This window comes from Phoenix dactylifera, chromosome 10, assembly GCF_051530095.1.
Source record: "Phoenix dactylifera cultivar Ajwa chromosome 10, Ajwa_hap1_PhDact_Kaust_v1.1, whole genome shotgun sequence".
Classification (NCBI taxonomy): domain Eukaryota; kingdom Viridiplantae; phylum Streptophyta; class Magnoliopsida; order Arecales; family Arecaceae; genus Phoenix; species Phoenix dactylifera.
The window spans coordinates 26,829,634-26,848,622 of record NC_143199.1 but is presented as its reverse complement, the minus strand read 5'-3'; the positions used below and the strand labels follow the sequence as shown (position 1 = coordinate 26,848,622).

Here is an 18,989-nt window from a genome sequence, read left to right as displayed (position 1 = left end):
TAAATCAAGGGTGTAGAGGTTGGTTGGTGAGCCGAGTGTAAAACCAACGTGTAAGGGTTCGATTGTGATCCCGGAAAAACAATCGGGGTGGTTCTAGTCGGTGAGCCAGGGAAAACCGACCGAGTTCGTTGTGAGCTCGTAAAACAACAAGTTTGGTTGTGAGCCTGTAAAACAACCGGCTGTAATCCAAGGGGTTATAGTGAATTCCCAAGTGAGACTTGGGGAGTGGACGTAGGAGCAAGGGTTAGCTCCGAACCACTATAAAAGCCTTGTATTTGTGATTGTTTGTCTCTTTCTTTTACTCTCATTTCATTCACAGCACATAGCAATTAATTAATCATCTTGGTAAAGCATTAATTAGTCATCCACAACGTTTTAATTGCAAAATTATTTTAAAACCCAATTCACCCCCCCTCTTGGGTTGTCTATCTGGGCAACAACCCCATCCCAGGATGAAACCACAGCACCTCCCTCTCTCCTAACTCGCCAGTCTACTCGCCTATCCAAAACCCCTGTTTACCTCCAGGATTTCGAATACTCCATTGCTGGGAAACCCAACTCCTCCTCTTCCTCTACTGCTCACCCACTTTCTCATTGTCCCTCTTATTCTCGACTCTCACCTCCTCACCGAGCATTTGTGGCTGCTCTCACATCCTCTATCACACCTACTACCTTCACTCAGGCCAACAAACACTCACATTGGCGGGCTGCCATGGATATTGAACTTAAAGTATTGGCTGACAATAATACTTGGCGTTTAACCATCCTTCCTCCTGGCAAGCATGCCATCGGATGCAAATGGGTTTATAAGACCAAATATAAGCCAGATGGTTCTGTCGAACGCTATAAAGCACGACTTGTTGCTAAAGATTATACTCAATTGGAGGGTCTGGACTATCATGAAACGTTCGCACCTGTTGCCAAACTCACCACTGTTCGCTGTCTTTTAGCTCTTGCTTCCATTAAGCACTGGCCGCTATACCAATTGGATGTGCACAATGCCTTCCTTCATGGCGATTTAGAGGAAGAGGTCTACATGCAACTACCGCCTAGTCTCTCCACCATTCATCCCACTTTGGTTTGCAAGTTAAACAAATCGCTCTATGGCTTAAAGCAGGCTTCTCGGAACTGGTTTTCCAAACTCTCGGCTGCATTATCTGCTTTTGGTTTTCTTCATTCCAAAGCTGACTATTCTCTTTTCAGCAAATTTTCTAAAAATGGTTGTGTCCATGTTTTGGTTTATGTGGACGATATTGTTGTCACCGGTGACGATGCGCAAGCCATTACTCTTCTGAAGCAATTTTTCAACACTTGCTTTCACATGAAAGACTTGGGCACTCTAAAATATTTTCTCGGCATTGAAGTTGCCCGCTCCGCCAAAGGCATATTTCTCAATTAGCAAAAATATATACTTGACCTATTAGATGATGTCGGCATGCTTGGCACTCGTCCCATCGACTTTCCCATGGAGCAGAACTTGAAGCTTTCCGACACTGATGGCACGCTTATGCCAGATCCATCTCTTTATCGTCGTCTTGTTGGCCGACTCATCTACCTGACAATTACTCGACCTGACATTACTTATTCAGTTCACATACTCAGTCAGTTTATGCATCGTCCGCTTCAGCCACACTATAGTGCTGCTCTCCGGCTTCTCCGATATCTCAAAGGATCTCCTGGCAAGGGTATTTTATTTCCATCTAATGGCTCTCTTCATATCACTGGCTATTGTGACTCTGATTGGGCTAGTTGTCCCATGACTAGGCGATCTACTAGTGGCTATATTACCATGGTTCCTCACCACTTTCATGGAAAACAAAGAAACAAACAATAGTTGCCAGATCCTCCTGTGAAGCTGAATATTGCTCTATGGCTCTTCTTTGCTGTGAGCTCACTTGGCTTAAGTCCCTCCTCACAAGTCTTCGGATTCCTCATCATGAGCCTATCACTATTCATTGTGATAATCAATCCGCATTGTATATCGCTTCCAACCCAGTTTTCCACGAAAGAACGAAAACATCGAATTGCACTGTCATTTTGTCCGTGAAAAGCTCCACGCTGCTCTCATCAAACCATCATATTTGCCTACTAAAAGTCAACTGGCAGATGTATTTACTAAAGCGCTTGGCCACGACAAATTTTTAAATATCATCTGCAAGTTGGGCATGTCTGACATATTTTCCTCTGTCCAACAACCTGCTCCAACTTGAGGGGGGGTATTGGACGATATCCCTGATTAGGCGGACGCGTGACGCATGGATCTATTTTTGGTGATTTACCTATTTGGTGTTTGGTGATTTTGGTGATTGTAATCAATGGGATTGTTTTTCCTTTTACTTTGGCAACAGAATAGGAACTGTTTCCTTGATTTATGGGAGCCGTTCCTTCTCCCTCTTCTCCTACTTTTGCCTATAAGAGAGAGGAGAGATATAGCCCTGATAAGAAGAAAATAAATGGTGTGAGGGATTTCTACTGTGGATGTAGGCTTACTACAGCCGAACCACATTATATCTTGGTCTCTACTCTTTCTCTCTTCCTCCTCTTTTCCATTACAATCTTCTTTAGATTTTAACACTCTTCTTTGGAATTAAACAGAATAGATAACAGCCATTAATGTCTTGAAGCATCTTATGCTCTCACCAACGTTAATGACTAACAGGGGAAATGGTACGGCTCGAAGTTGTTCTACTGCAAATTCTACTGGCTGTTCGAAGGTTATAAAGTCATAGCCTTTATGGATTCCTATTATGAGCCGCAGCTGACCGAAATGGCTGTGCAAGAATGTGCATGCAGAGAGAGAAAATTTGCACTAGTAGTTTATGATTATTTCATATTTAGTTATGGTCTTGAACATTGGTTGATGCAGTCTATTTCTCATTTGAAGCTCAGGGTTTGCCTTATACCTTTAGATTGTTTTAAACTCATGAATATGATAAAATTAATGAATGAAAAGTATCAATATCAAAAGCTGAAGGGCTCCACAAATTGTTATATTAAGCCACCTATGTTTTTTAACTCAACATAATCTTCCCGTAATCGTGCAATATCTTTGCAGATTTGATTCTTTTTGGACCAAGATTCCTCCATTCCCACTCCAAACATAAGTGGTTAGTAATATTTCTTGCAATTTTGACTGCAATCCTAAATTGCTAGCTTAACACATTTGTGCACATGGTTTGTTGCGGGTTCGTTTCATTTTGACATGAAAATATCCCTAATTATCAGTTTGTAAGTGTTAAAAAATGAGGAAGAACACCCAAGAAGAAGGTGGTAGAAACTCCCAAGAACAAAGTTTGTAAGAAAGATAATTTTAATTCAACTCACACTTTACAAATTGATGCTTACAATCCTTTATATAGATTTTATGTGACTTTAGAAATTTCTACATGTAACTCATAACTCTTAACCCTTAATATTTCTAACTCATAACTCTTGATATATGCATGACCCATGATTTTTAAATCTCATATAATTTATGACTCTTCACATTCTACAACTTATGACTCTTAACCTTCTATAACTCATGATGAATCTTGTGACCCTTGGCCTTTTACCTTTTTGCCCTTGGCTTGACTTTGACTCTCCAACCAGAAAGCTATTTGGATGCCACATCACCTTAGGAATCAAGTTTATTATCCAACACCCCCCTTTGAATTTGATTCTTCTTCTCCACCAATTATCTTGAATTTTAATCTTTGAAAGGTGTCAACTTTGAGAGGCTTGGTGAATATATCCGCCACTTGATCTTGAGATTTGACATGTACAAGCTCGATCTCCTTTTTCTTTATGTGCTCTCTTATAAAATGATATCGAGTATTAATGTGCTTACTTCTTTCATGATAGATGGGGTTCTTGGCTAGTGATATGACAGATATATTCACCAAGCCTCTTAACATTGACACCTTCCAGAGATTAAAATTCAAGCTTGGAATAATTGATGGAGGAGAAGAATCAAGTTTAAAGGGGGGTGTTGGATAATAAACTTGATTCCTAAGGTGACGTGGCATAGTCAAGTCAAGGTCAAGAAGGTGAAAGACCAAGGATCACAAGAGTCATCATGAGTTATAGAAGGTTAAGAGCCATAAGTTGTAGAATGTGAAGAGTCATGAGTTATATGAGTTTTAAGAGTCGTGGATCATACGTATATTAAGAGTCACGAGTTTTACCATTTCTCCTTAATTAATTAACAATCACCATAACTCTTGTGAAATAATCAGCAATAAATTATGAATCTTTTATTTATAAAGACTCAAAATCATTTTAGTACTTTGAAGAAAAATCTTATTTACCTTTTCAATACCCTTGTATGCTTTTTGAAGAAATTTCTAAGCTTGTCTTAATGTTGTAGCAGCTGCAACAATCTCAAAAGTGACTTCATCCAACCCTTAATAAATCAAGAAAAGAGCCTTCTTATCCTACTTCCTTGACTTCCTTAGCAATTGCCTTTGATTCTCCATCAAAGTCGCCTCATCTTCAGGCTCCACATAGTCTTTTCCTACCATCTTCCATGCACCTTGCGAGCCGAGCAGCGCCTTCATTTGGATGCACTAATTCTCGTAGTTGGCTTTCATGAGCTGAGGAACCGAAAATGCCATCATATTGTTGGCCATTGGATCAATCTAGCTCTGATACCACTTTATTAAAAAATGAGGAAGAGCACTCAAGAAGAAGGTGGTAGAAACTCTTAAGAACAAAAGTTTGGAAGGAGGATAATTTTCATTCAACTTACACTTTATAAATGGATGCTTACAACCCTTTATATAGACTTTATGTGACTCTAGAAATTCCTACATGTAACTCATAACTCTTGACTCTTAATATTCCTAACTCATGACTCTTGATATATGCACGGCCCATGACTCTTAAATCTCATATAACTCATGACTTTTCATATTCTGCAACTTATAACTCTTAACCTTCTATAATTCATGATGACTCTTGTGACTTTTGGTCTTTCACCTTCTTAACCTTGACTTGACCTTGACTCTCCAATTAGGATGCTTGTTAGATGCCACATCACCTTGGGAATCAAGTTTATTATCCATTTCACACACCGTATAGGTGTCATGAGTTCAGTTAGTTGAATCTAACTTGTTTCACAATAGGAACATAACGTAAAGCAACATACAGTTGGAAGACCTCCTTGTTGCTTTGCTAATAATCTGCCCTTCTATGTTCTTGCTTTGAAAAGACCATTCTCCCATTGGAAGCTCCACGTCAGGAATATTTGAGGGAAGCTCTTGTATATCATCATTTTTATCTGCTGAGAGGGTGAGTGAGAGAGAGAAAAAACCTTGTAAGACATAATAGATACAAAATTCAAACTACCAACTTGAAGGTTTAAGTGATGCTTGCCTCGTATTGTTTAATGCATCATCTCTAAAGTGCCTTTAGAAGTTCAGTTTGCTTTTTCAGAAACTTCTCTGAAAAATGGAGATTTCTCAAGACTTATTTAATCAGCCATAGCACAAATCCAATATCATACACTAGTTTATACAAAGCAAGAGTTTCCATGTATTATGATCGTCAATCAATTCCTTAGCTATCCTTTGAAGCATATATCCTATAAACGAAGTAACATTTTCAGAACAAAAAATGAGCTCAAATATGACTACAAAATATATCTACGAAAATCCAAATTCTACACAAACTCTACTTAGATCATGTCTGTGAATATATCACAGTAGATTAAGCATGGACTCTCATCAAATCTAACAAAGTCATGATTATTATTTCCGATTCAAACCAAACACATTGCATGTTTAAAGAAATACATCTTTTTCTCAATTGAAGGAATAAAAAGTAAATCTTATTTTGTGTTTTGTCCTCTAAGCTGAAGGAGTAATGTACCATCATTTTATAAATTTAGTTGTATAGAACAATATTCACTAAAACGAACTCGATATAGAACTTGCCAATAGGCGATCTCATGTCCATTAACCTTGATGTAAGATTTGTCATGTATGTAGGAAGGATAATAATGTTAAAGACCCGCTTTGCATCTGATTATGAAGGTAAAGAAGATACTGGAATGTGGAAAGTGATAGGAAGCAACATAGAGGGCGATACAGCCGATACTTCCCATGTTATCTGTGTATAGTTACAATGAGAAGAAATTATCACTATCATCATCATAACCATCAAGCTTGATTCCAACTGTTCGGAGCCAGCTTTATGAAACTTGGCTTCGTTAGTATGGAAAGACATCTATGTGGTCATTTCACCCAACCCAGTATAGTGATTCCAAGACGTCACAATCCATGATCATGTATGCAAGGCTTCCATTTGTAGATTGGCTATTCAATCCTCCTAAGAATTTTGCTTTTCTGTGATGTCTTGATCTAAAAATCTTATTAGACACTGGCATTTATGACTAAGAAAAGCCAACCATGAAGTAGCCAGAAATGCTGAGAGACCCAAAGATGAAAGTAACTGGTGATGGTTGATAGATTTACTGTCCCCACGTAAGCAAATATAAGGCAGCTTCTACATCCCGTCCTGGAGAGAGCATCAGATACCACCTCGAAGGGAGTGGAAACTGAAGCAGTGGACATCATTCACTCCGACCACACCTTGGTAGTAACAGTTCTGCCTTCATCCAGAAACAATTCTGGTAGGAGAAAAGATTTGAATTTCTGAAGAAGAGAAAAGGAATCATCAAAAGTTCAAAAAGGTCATACAAATTATGTACAAAACAGAAGTTAAAATTATGTGCATATTTCTTATCTATTCATATGGAAACAGACATCATTACTTCATAAACAGTAGCAACAAAAGCACACCAAGAAAGTTGCATGCATCATTACATTGTGACCCTCCAGTGTCCATGGGAAAAGCTGCGAACATTTCATGGGTAATTCATGAATATATAATAAAATTTTCAAATCATTGAACAAAATTTTGATGAATTTGACTGCTCGACTTTCTTTGAGAAAAAGACAGAAAAAAAAAAAACAACAAAGAAAAAGCAAAGAATGCTTGGAGACTGCTTGTTGAATAATTTGAGAATCCTATTAAGCATATTGTAACTGTAGGAACAACTGAGAAGTATTCTTTAAAGAAAACAAAACGTGTATTCTGAACACTGCATGGGCGAATATGCTGTATGCATGCATTTGATGCTGCTCAACCTCGTCTGAAGGATGGCGATATTACGTTGATTTCATCTAAATAGATTCTAAAGCCATGATGTGACCCTGAGAGAATTTTGGACCCCTGGACCTTAAATAGCTGGTGTTGTGAAGATAGAGTCTTGAAAAGCATTGAGCGCATTAAGATTTCTATATTATTGGTGGAGATGGGATGGTGTGAAGAGTGGAGGCCAATTTTTGCAATGCTGGCTGTGGAAGTAGCTTTCGCTGCCATGAACACCATGATCAAGACTGCCATCGATGAGGGGATGAACCGACTCGTCCTCATCACTCTTCGCCAATTGGTTGCCACCTTGTTCATGGCTCCCATTGCCTATATTAGAGAAAGGTATCGAGCATACAGCATTTTCTTTCATACAATTTCTGAAGGATTGTAGTGGAGTTCATAATTTATCACCATGGCTGGTGATTGCAGGAAGACTAGACCAAAGCTGACAACTGAAAACTTTGTATATCTTTTCCTTAGCGCGATGTTCGGGTGGGAAGAGTTCTTTGAGGCTCAAGCAGAATTTAGCTTTAGAATGTTGAGGATTGGATATTGAATTAATGAGAGGTTGCTAATTTTGTTTCAGGGCTTCCCTCACGCAGTATCTCTTCTTCTTAGGCTTGAAACATACTACAGCAACGTTCGCTTGTGCTTTTCTTAACATGGTCCCTGTGTTAACCTTCCTGATAGCCTTGCCATTCCGGTGGTTTCTCTCTCCCACTCCCTCTGTGTAGTTAATTATGAGAAACACTCTTTCAACAATAAGAGGACTGCTTTCCCTTTTCTCAGAAGTCCCTTCTTTGACCGGACTTCAGCATATAACTCTTTGATCGTTATGATTTAATTTTTAGTCTTGCACACATTTAGATGAGATTTGCACACACTTATGAGCTTGACTGCCGGAGACCGGGAATTAAAGAAACTTCGAAATTTGAGGTGGGTATTAAAGGTTCGGTTGATACGGATTAAAGCTCATATATATGGGGCTTGGTGCACTACAATGTGGACTTTGATATTCATGTAGGGCTCGAAAATTCTTTGGATTACCATCTTTCCCTTATCACAAATCTTAGATTCCTTGGGTAGATTGAAATCACATTGATACTTAGAAGAAAAACTTTGAATATTATGTATAAAGCTGTATGGAAGAATTTAAAGCACACTGGTTTCTTATGGTTTTCCATTTTTTTTTCTTTGTTTCGTTGCTGGATGCCAAGTGGTCATTTTGTAGGAAGTGTCTCAAATGTAGCCAATTCAAAAACATTTTTAAGAGAACACCTATAACAAGCTTATAATGAACTTGTGGATTTTGTCATCCACTCCCAAAGCATTTCCTCTAAAAAATTTTTCCCCTAGCGTTTGGGTACAAAAGTCATGTCCTCTAGAAACCATGGTTTGTACCAAGTAAATGATACCCACATTTGTTGCTTAGCATTTTTATGTTGCTATGCTTTTTTTTTTTAAAAAAAAAAGAAATCGTGAAATCCATTTACTTCTGCACTTGTTTTTCTTATAACGAAGGCTATGAATAAATGGAATAATTTGTGGTGTTTATGCTAATCTTTCCTTGTTATTTCAATTAATATCTCTTACAGTTTGGAGACACTAAATGTGAAGACAAGGGCAGGGATTGCAAAGTTGCTCGGGACGTTCATATGCCTCATTGGAGAAACGTTGCTCGTATTTTATAAAGGTGTGGCCTTAACCAACACTTCCCATAGATCAGTGATATCAGAGCAACAAGAGAGACAGAATGCAGGCTACAGCACAAAGTAATGGATGATGGGTTCAATTGCCTACCTTGCTGGTTGTCTTACTTGGTCCTCGTGGTTCCTCCTCCAATCTAAAGTTGGGAAGAAGTATCCGGCACTCTGCTGCTCTGGGACTTTCCTTATTTTTTTCCTTGGTTTCCTTCAGACAACAGCATTGATCTTAGCCACTCAGAAGAGTTTATCTGCATGGGTTCTGAAAAAGAAGGTGGAGATCATGACCGTCATTGTTTCGGTAAGCAAATATTCGACCGGTTAATTATTCGAACAACATGCATCACATATTTATGATTTGCATTTTTTTTCTCGGAAAAAGAAAATGAAAAAAAACATATTTATAATTTGCATTTTGCTTAGTTAGGTTACATCTAACTTCAAGAAGAAAAAGAAGAAGAAGAAGATGATGATGATAGTTATGTTACATATTAGTACCAAAAGCATGCGTACTTTAAGAAGAAGAAGAAAGCACACTTGTTTCATTTGTGGATAGGCTAATTAAATGTTCTTAAATGAAATTTACATAAGTTATTACTAGAAAAGGCTTTGCCAGAAAAATTTAAGGAACTCATTTATAGCTAGCTTACATCTAATATCTACTTGATCATGGAATAAAACAATAAAGTCTACTGGTGGTGTCTAAATATGGGCTTCACTTTGAGTTAATCCCCTGCGCATATCAATTGGAGAAGAAAGCTCCAGCTCACCCTATCAAAAACCTCTTCAAAGTCTTACTCTCGTAGCACCCCTTTGTATACAGATCTATTGTAATAAGAAAGAGTTTCGTCTTCGAGATAATTTTGTGTACACTGTCGAGCAAGCCAATGGGATGGAGATCTTGGACAAAGTTAAGAGGTCATCATTGAATAATCTCTAATTATCTCTGGAAGAGAAGAGAGAAAATCATATTGGTTCTGTGCCTTCGAGCTGCCCAAGAAGAAAACATGATGTTGGATTTACTCCATGAAGAAGGCATCCACAAGGGTATTAATATCTAAGGTTTTGGAGCACCATGTTACAACATCTAATTAATGGAGACAATCGGATTCAAGTACAAGCCAAATAAACCGCTAAAGAAGGTATGGGGTTTCTCTCATATATCTTCTTGAAATGATTATTCAACTCCATCCTCCACCAGAGATGTAATGAGCTTTCTTCTTTTACTACCTGAGGTAACCTTGAGATTCTAATTAATGGTAGAGTGTTGGTCATTGTCAATTTTTTCCCTAAATAGATAAAAATTTGCCTAGATGAAAGATAGGTGTAAGCAAGATTCGTCGTCTCGTACCAGTGCTACATTATCACAGTATCAGTACGATACGGTACAGAGTTTTTGTTGGCATACTGAGTGTCGGTATGCCATCCGTACCGAATACCGATACCAAATTGGTATGGTACGGTATGCCTCGTATCGTTCGGTTCGGACTATAATGAGTTTTCTTCTTTTGCTGCCTAAGGTGACCTTGAGATTCTACTCTAGCAAAAAGCACTCCCCAGTAGTGGGAAGAAGTAACTGGTCTCCCTTTAGCTGGTAGAGTGTTGGTCATTGTCACCATTTTTCTAAATAGATGACAATTTGGCTAGATGAAAGATAGGTGCAATGTAAGCGTAAAAAAGCGGACTCAGTTGGACATGTCATCTCTTTCTTAAGTAGACATCACTTCCATGATCCATAGCAGCTACTTCATACATACCTTCTTTTCCTCCCCTTGAATCTATGTGTTATCCTCATAATCATTTGAAAATGGACTAGTTGCATGACAAAATCTCTTCTAGGGGGGCCATCTCTTGTAATGAGCTTATTATTTCAAAATCGGAAGTCCCGGTTTGCAGGCAGTAATAATGCATTTCCTTGAAATAAATTTCATGGTTATCCAGGGGATAGCAGGATCTGGATTTGGCCTCTTGGCAATGTCATGGTGTGCTGGAGAAGAGAGGCCCTGTCTTTACTGCTGCCTTCACTCCTCTTGTACAAATTATGGTGGCTGGAATTGACTTCTCCATCCTCCATGAACCGATTTACCTTGGAAGGTATTGGATTCAAAGCTCCTATTAGCAGTGATTGCATCCATTTACTATTGCAAACTAACTTTTGTTATTTGTTTGCCATGCCCAGTGTTTTGGGGTCTATTCTTGTGATTGCAGGCCTCTATTTTCTTCTATGGGGAAAGAGCAAGGAGGCCCCGGCGAGAGCAACCGGAGAAAATGGCGAACATCAAGTGCAATGGCAAACTGTATGATAAAACAACATCATTTTGAAGGGGTTGATATCTTTTCCGTTTGCTTTATTCTCTTGAGAGCAACACAAGTAAGCAACAGAGCTGAAGAAGGCTCATTCTTCTTCCTCTTTTTGTTTGTTTGTTTGTTTGTTTGTTTGTTTGTTTTTTTCCTAAATGGTTGAAGGGTTGGCTGCAATCTTTCAAATGAAAATTGCACCTCATTGTGTTGGGTTTTAGTTGGATAATACTGGATAAATTATTAGTTGGACTAGGTCTACCAGCTCAACATTAGACCAATCCAATCAGAAAGCCCTCCGGTGATGGCTTCCTCCCAGCCTCCATCCAGCATAGCACGCTTCACATCCTCGTGCTTTGCCGCCAGCCCTCCTCCGATCTGCCACTCCACCGTCACTGCCTCCCTCACAGCCATTTTCCCATCCATACTGCTCGCATACTACTACTCTTCTTTTATTATACCAACCCCACCAGCCCCTCCCATCACACCCTCCGCTGCCCCCACCTTCGCCTGCGTCTCCACCGACCACAGCCCTACCATAACCGCCTCCCCAACACCGCTGCTATGCTGATCCGCAACTCCATCATCGGGTGATCCTCTCCTTAATAGTTTTGTGCTATTAAGTCTCCTATTAGCCAAATTGTGATGATGCCACCCACTATCAATGCTCAATCAAGCTTATTTCTAGCAATGTTGTGAATCTAAAAATGAATTATAGTGCTACCATTGCCGCTGCCAAAATCCGAGCTGAATCATCATGGTCGGACAAAATCCAACGTGAAGAAGTGAGGTTGGCTGACTGAACTCCGATGAGCAATCGAACATTAGAGTGCCGGCAACTTCAGAGCTTAAATTTAGCTGGAGAGGCTTGCCCAATGCATCTTATCGGACCTAAAATCAGAAAGAGAAGTCCACCTGTCGGAATTTGTCCAAATACTTAAGTAAGTCAGATTCTAGAGAAAAGGAAGAAATTTGAGAGAGTTGCAGAAAATAAGAGTGTGAGAGAGCTTAGAAGCGACTTACCTAGAGGTCCCCCTATAACCTCTTATATAAAAAGAAGGCCGATGTCTATTACTAAATAAGGTGGAAGTGAGCTTTAATTGCTCGGTAACAGTCCATACATTGGCACGTGGAAAGAATTAACTACCCGATCATGCAATATCGCCAATCCATCCGGAACAAGCCGCAATCGCCATTTAATTGGTGGGATCACAATCATGCCTTTTATAGCGGACCGCCACCGCCTCCCTCGTAGCATTGCACATATTTCAAAGCATTGCGAGCTCTCTTATTTGTCCGCCTGCATAGATCCAAACGAAGGAAGGTGAATCCTTTTTTCGCACAAAGGATACAACTGCTATCCTATTGGGCCCTTAATGGAATCTCATAAGAATTCATAACAATATTAATGGACCTGGCCCATCCCTGGTCCACCGGGCCGGGTACGATTGGTGTGGTGGATGTGAGACCCATATGTATGCCAACATGCTGGGCCTCCCTTGCAACACAGGCCTGGACATAACTTGGCAGAGGTTTGATCTGCACATCAGCCCATAACCAGGAAATATCCCACCAGGATCAGAGAAAGAACCCTCGGCATTAAATTTGAACAAAGATTCATGTACAAGTTCCCATTGAGTCCATCGCATAATGAGGTTGAGTCAGTGGCCTTCAGCGAGAAGAAGAAATCCAGCACCACGGCCCGGGTCCTGTGAGCCTTGTGTGGGAGTCCTCACTAAGGACTGAAATAAGGAAATATCGATCAATTTGTTCCCTTTTTCTAGATTTTGGCCTCGGAATAAGATAGGGATTCACCGTAGTTCATCCAAACCAGCGAATAAGCGATGCCAAACCAAACTGCACACCTCCAACAATGTTCAAGATCGAAGGCTATTCCAATCATTTCCATGGGCTCATCTTGCAACTTTCATACATCATGAATTTTAATGTAACAATTGTTATTTAGCAGCTATCTTCCTATAATAAGTGTTCTATAGATTGATATTTTTTTAAAAAAGTTTAAAACACCCTGCTAGCTGGAAAATATTATTTGATGAACAAAAGCCATATAACTATTTTGTTTCATATCATAATATCTAATGGTGACTGTTATAATAGTCGTTTTTTATTTTCCTGACAAGAAAATGTATCAGTTATATATATATATATATATATATATATATATATATATATATATATATATATATATATATATATATATATATATAATAATTAGTATCACCACAAAAATGGTTGATGTGTCCTATTAGCCGAGTTGTTATGGTGCCATTATCAATGCTCAATTAAGCTTATTTCTAGCAATGTTGTGAATCTAAAAATAAATTACAGTGCTACCATTGTCGCCGCCAAAATCCGAGCTGAATCATCAAAATCGGACAAAATCCAACGTGAAGCGGTGAGGTTGGCTGGCCGAACTCCGAGGAGCAAGGGAATATGAGTGCCGGTAACTTTTGAGCTTGAATTTAGCTAGAGAGGCTTGCCTAACGCATCTTATTCGATTTGAAATCAGAAATAGAAGTCCACTTGCGAAATTTGTCCAAATGCTTAAATAAACCAGATTTTAGAAGCGACTTACCTAGAGGTCACCCTATGATCTCTTAATTGCTCGGTAATAGTCCACATATTGGCACATGGGCAGAATTAACTACTTGCTCATGTAATGTCGCCAATCCATCCGGAACATCACGTAATCGCCATTTAATTGGTGGGATCACAATCATGCATTTTATGGTGGTTTATCGCTTTAAATACGTTTGATTTGGAGACACGTGACACATTATCTTTGGCCAGTCAGCTCATTCCGATTAGCCTAACCGACGGCTGAGCTCGATTCTCCTTCGGTGAACCTCGAGGTTAACATTCGATTAACTACCATGGCTAATTGCTCAGGGCTAATTCGACTGTTAAGACTATCAACTCGGTTCATACCAAAGTCATCACGTCGATCGGCCAACGAGATCATCACTTAGGTGAGTTGCTGAGGTCAGATCACATCAACCAAAAATAGCAATGATGCTATAATTCCCTCCCCTGAATAACAACTTGACAATGACTAAAGTACATCTTGGCCGAGCGTTGGTTCCGGCATCATCACAGCTGGTTTCAGGCATCCAATGGAAGGACTCGTTGGTCAAAGACGCCGCACGGAGGTTAGGTCAGGCCTCACAAACGACCATATTTTTCTTATGATCCCTTTAATTGATGTCAACATTTAGGAGGTTTGGAGCCTAATGGACACGTTGGCATTTGAGGCTAATTGCATCCAACTCGTTCAAGAAATGTCTTTTAGACTACGTTCATATATCCAGTCATCAACGAAACGGAAGAAAGATTAGTCAGTCAAATAAGTCTTTGAATCCTATAAAACTCTGAAGTATACGAAGCTTGGATCATCTTTTACTTCTTTTATTTTTTTTTTAATATATAAACTAAGATGGTTAATTGAAAGCTTCATGGAAATCAAAGCTGAGGCAGTATTCAACTTAAATTTCGATGCAAAAGGTTTACCAAGTTGACTAATTGGTATTCTTAACAATAAATACTAAATTTTAAAATGGAAAATCAACAAAAGATAGCATGCGGAGATTGCTAGATACGTAGCTAGGACTCATTCTAATGTTGGACAACCTTAGCTTAGATTTGCTTAGATAGTAGCAGTGGGTGAAACGGAAATGTTTCCATATGCGTGTATGACTTTTTATTTTATCAATTTCACGTGCGTGATTAACATATCCAAGCATTTGTAGATAAGTCTTTTTCATTAGCTTCTCATTAAAAAAGAAGTATGACAATTGATAATATTCCTTCCTAAACGCCACCTATATCCTATCAAACTTCAAAATAAGCATATATTTGGTACTTACTCCAACTTCAAGCCCATTCACCTTGTTCTAAAAGGTCAAAGAACGATATGACCAGGCATAAAGTGTCAGAATTTAATTTGATGCACCATTTGTTATAAAAATGAATAAAAAAGATGAAATTTGAGAATTGTACAAGGAGTCCTCATGAGATATGAGTTTATATAGCCAAAAAAAAAAAAAAAAAAATTTATTGATATGAGAATCCAAAATAAATAAATAAATAAATAATTAATGTCAAATGTCAGACAAATATCAATATTTATTAAAAATCAAAAAACAAGTGCCGGTTCCTCTCTTGCATATAAAACCAAATTTTGTAGAGATATGATCAGTCTATGTCCTTCCCCATGCATTCGAAAATAGATATTGACAAAAATAAATGATTGATCCTCCATATCACCACATGGTAAATCTCTCAAATGAACATATAATCCTATAAATGGTCTGGACGATCTTAATTCATCTATGGGCTATAAAATCTTGATATTTATGTTTTGAGAGATACTTAATCTTGATACTTCAACTAGAATAAAGTTATATGATTACTAATTTGCTAACTATAGTGATAGAAGAATCCAACCAGAAATTTTAGTATACATGACAGCATACTGGTACCATGATTCAGCAACATAACCCTTCCTAATAATGCTTTAATGATTATATGATCTATCAAAGACACACTCAGAGGAAGAGAATTGCAATCACCAGAACATGCTCTATTTGTAGCTAGTTAAAGAATTCATCTTGAATGCTAAAAAAATTTTGCAAGTAACACGCAAAAATCTTAAGAAAATGTTTGGATTGCGATCAGAATCGAAATTGGAATCGATTGGAATGTGAATCGGAATTGGCCTTTTTTTTTGACGTATTTTGTTTATGATTGGAATCAGAATTAAAAACAAAATAAAATTTAAATATTTTTGAAAGAGCAGAAATTGAATTTTGGAGGAATAAGGTATTCTCAGAACGGGACTTTTCTCAAATAAATTGCTGGGATGACTTTTTTTCTCTTTTTTTTTTTATGATGAAGAATAAAAGTCGCTTCTATTTATTTTTATTCGATAGTTCAATTTCTTTCAACTAAGTATATCCTAAAAATAATATTTTTTTAACGTGTCCTGCAGGTATATATATGCAAAATACGTGCTGAAACTTCCAATGCGTGGTCTTCCCCATAGCCCGCCGTCCCACTACAACTCCTCTTTTTATATTCTCCTCCCGGCCAGGCCGTTCACAAAAAAAGAAAAAAGTAGTCCCATAGACAACAAAGAAATCAATGAATCCAGAGCCTAGTCCTCCCCTCCTCCTCCTCCTCCTCCCCCTCTTCCTCCTCTTCACCACCACCCGCTCCCAAAGTAACACTTCTTCTACCACTGAGACTGCCACAGCAAATGCTAACATCTCTTCTTGCCTCCTTTATTCCCATGTTCAAAACTTCACCATCTTCTCCCTTCCACCTTCCATCCAATACTCCGATCTCCTCAACTTCTCAATCCAAAACCTCCGCTTCGCTGGCCCCTATGTACACAAGCCTTCGGTCCTCATCCTCCCAAAGACCCAACAAGAGCTCCAAAGCTCCATCCTCTGCTGCCGTTCTTCTTCCTTGGCCATTAGACTGAGGAGCGGCGGCCACAGCTATGAAGGCTTATCCTACACCGCGGGACAGCACACTCCCTTCGCGGTCATCGACTTGATGAACCTGAACCGGGTCTGGATCGATTCCGGCTCGTCCACGGCCTGGGCCGAATCCGGTGCTACACTGGGCGAGATCTACTACGCCGTGGCCCGGTCCAACCGCTCCCTCGCCTTCTCGGCCGGGTCCTGCTCGACCGTCGGCAGCGGCGGCCACATCTCCGGAGGCGGCTTCGGCTTCCTCTCTCGGAAATACGGCCTCTCCGCCGATAACGTCTTGGACGCGGTTCTCATCGACCCCGCCGGTCGAGCTCTGGGCCGGAAAGCCATGGGCGAGGACGTCTTCTGGGCCATCCGGGGCGGCGGTGGCGGGAGCTGGGGGGCGGTCTACGCGTGGAAGCTCCGGCTCGTCCCGGTCCCGGACCGGGTCACTGCGTGCACCATCAGCCGGCCCGGCTCGGTCAGGCAAGTTGCCGAGTTGACTCACAAGTGGCAGTACGTCGCCCCGAGTCTCCCGGACGAGTTCTATCTCTCCACGTATATCCAAGGGTCAACCACTGGGAACCTCGACCACTCGTTCTCGGGCCAATTCCTCGGCCCTAGAAGAACGGCAGTTTCCATACTGAGTCAACGATTCTCCGAGTTGAACGTATCAGAATCGGAGTGCAAGGAGATGAGTTGGATCGAATCGGCGGTCCGGTTCGCAAATATAAAATCCGTCTCGGATCTACTGAACCGCGAGCCAGCGAAGACGTACTTCAAGGCCAAGTCGGACTACGTGAGGGCCCCAATCACGCTGGAGGGTCTGATCACAGCCGTTGATTTGTTATCCATGCAGCCAAAAGCGTACGTTATTTTCGACCCCTACGGTGGGGAGATGGGCAGGATAGGCAGCGGTGATCTGCCGTTCCCTCACCGGGGAGGGAATTTGTACGGGATCCAGTACATGATCGATTGGCGAGAGGGAGAGGAAGGAATGGCGTACGTGGCATGGCTGCGGAGGTTCTACGAGTACATGGGACGCTTTGCTTCGAAGAACCCCCGGGCGGCGTACGTGAATTATGTGGACCTCGATCTCGGGACCATAAAATGGACCACAGGAAGTGGTGGGTCCTGGGACGCGGTGCGTGTGGCGAGGGCGTGGGGCGACAGGTATTTCCTGAAGAACTACGACAGGTTGGTGAGGGCCAAGGCGGCAATTGATCCGGATAACGTGTTTAGAAATGAGCAGAGCATTCCTCCTTTGCCCAAAGGAGGTTCTTAAACTAATACTATTCCTTAATGGTCATACCTTGCACCACTTGATTGAGCTACCTAGTAAGTCATCAAAAATAAAAAAAAATAATTCACAATCCTAGTGAAGAATGTTTTCTGACTAATGTAGCTCAATCTGTATTGTGCCAAATAAGACTGCGAGGTTATTGAGTTATACTTGTCAATTATTTTTGGTCTTTATGTCTTTAATCTTATGGATTGTCAAAAGTTTCTACCATCAATTATATATATATATTGATCTTTTGGATAAGACAATTTTGTTTGTAAATAATATTGATAACATTTTGGTTGATTGACATAAATTCAATGTCATTGTAGTTGACATGACTGAATGATTGCACTACAGGCCAATGTATCTTCACATTTTCGAATCTAGAATTAAAGTTTGTTCAAAATATTGCAACCTTTAAATTGATTTAAGTATAGCAATTCACTAGCATATAAATCAGGCGATGCACTGGATACAGTTTTGTCTTCTCTCTCCAATTGTACTTGATATACAAAATAGTAATATAATAGATTACAGTAAATAGAGAGCTTCTACAGCTAAATTTTTATTGTATTTTAAGCAATGAACTTTTAAGGCCAAGTAAGGAACCTCTCTAAGTAGGAGCTCATTCAAGTAATTCGAGTAAGAAGGAAGACCATACGGGCCTTGTGGTTCCTCCTCCAATCTAAAGTTGGGAAGAAGTATCCGGCACTCTGCTCTGGGACCATCCTCATATTTTTCCTTGGTTTCCTTCTGGCAGCAGCATTGAGCTTAGCCACTTAGAAGAGTTTATCTGCATGGGTTCTGAAAAAGAAGGTGGAGATCATGACTGTCATTGCTTCGATAAGCAAATATTCGATCGGTCAATTATTCGATCAGCATGCATCACATATTCATGATTTGCAATTTTTTCTAGAAAAAAGAAAATGAAAGGAAAAACATATTTGGAATTTGAATTTTGCTTAGTTATGTCGCATCTAACTTCAAGAAGAAGAAGATAAAGAAGATAGTTATGTTACATATTAGTACTAAAAATATGCAACTTTAAGAAGAAGAAACCACACCTGTTCC

General features: G+C 39.7%; 1 protein-coding gene and 1 pseudogene across 1 annotated transcript; both read left to right on the top strand.

Moving 5' to 3' along the window:
• The first annotated feature begins 7,085 nt into the window (after positions 1–7,085).
• Positions 7,086–11,215, top strand: LOC103722578 (WAT1-related protein At3g30340-like; annotated as a pseudogene).
• Positions 11,216–16,188: 4,973 nt separating this feature from the next.
• LOC103722579 (berberine bridge enzyme-like D-1) lies at positions 16,189–18,179 on the top strand. The gene has a single exon (XM_089925853.1). The coding sequence runs from the start codon at positions 16,299–16,301 to the stop codon at positions 17,916–17,918; it is 1,620 nt and encodes a 539-aa protein (XP_089781979.1). The 5' UTR covers positions 16,189–16,298; the 3' UTR covers positions 17,919–18,179.
• Positions 18,180–18,989: the final 810 nt, after the last annotated feature.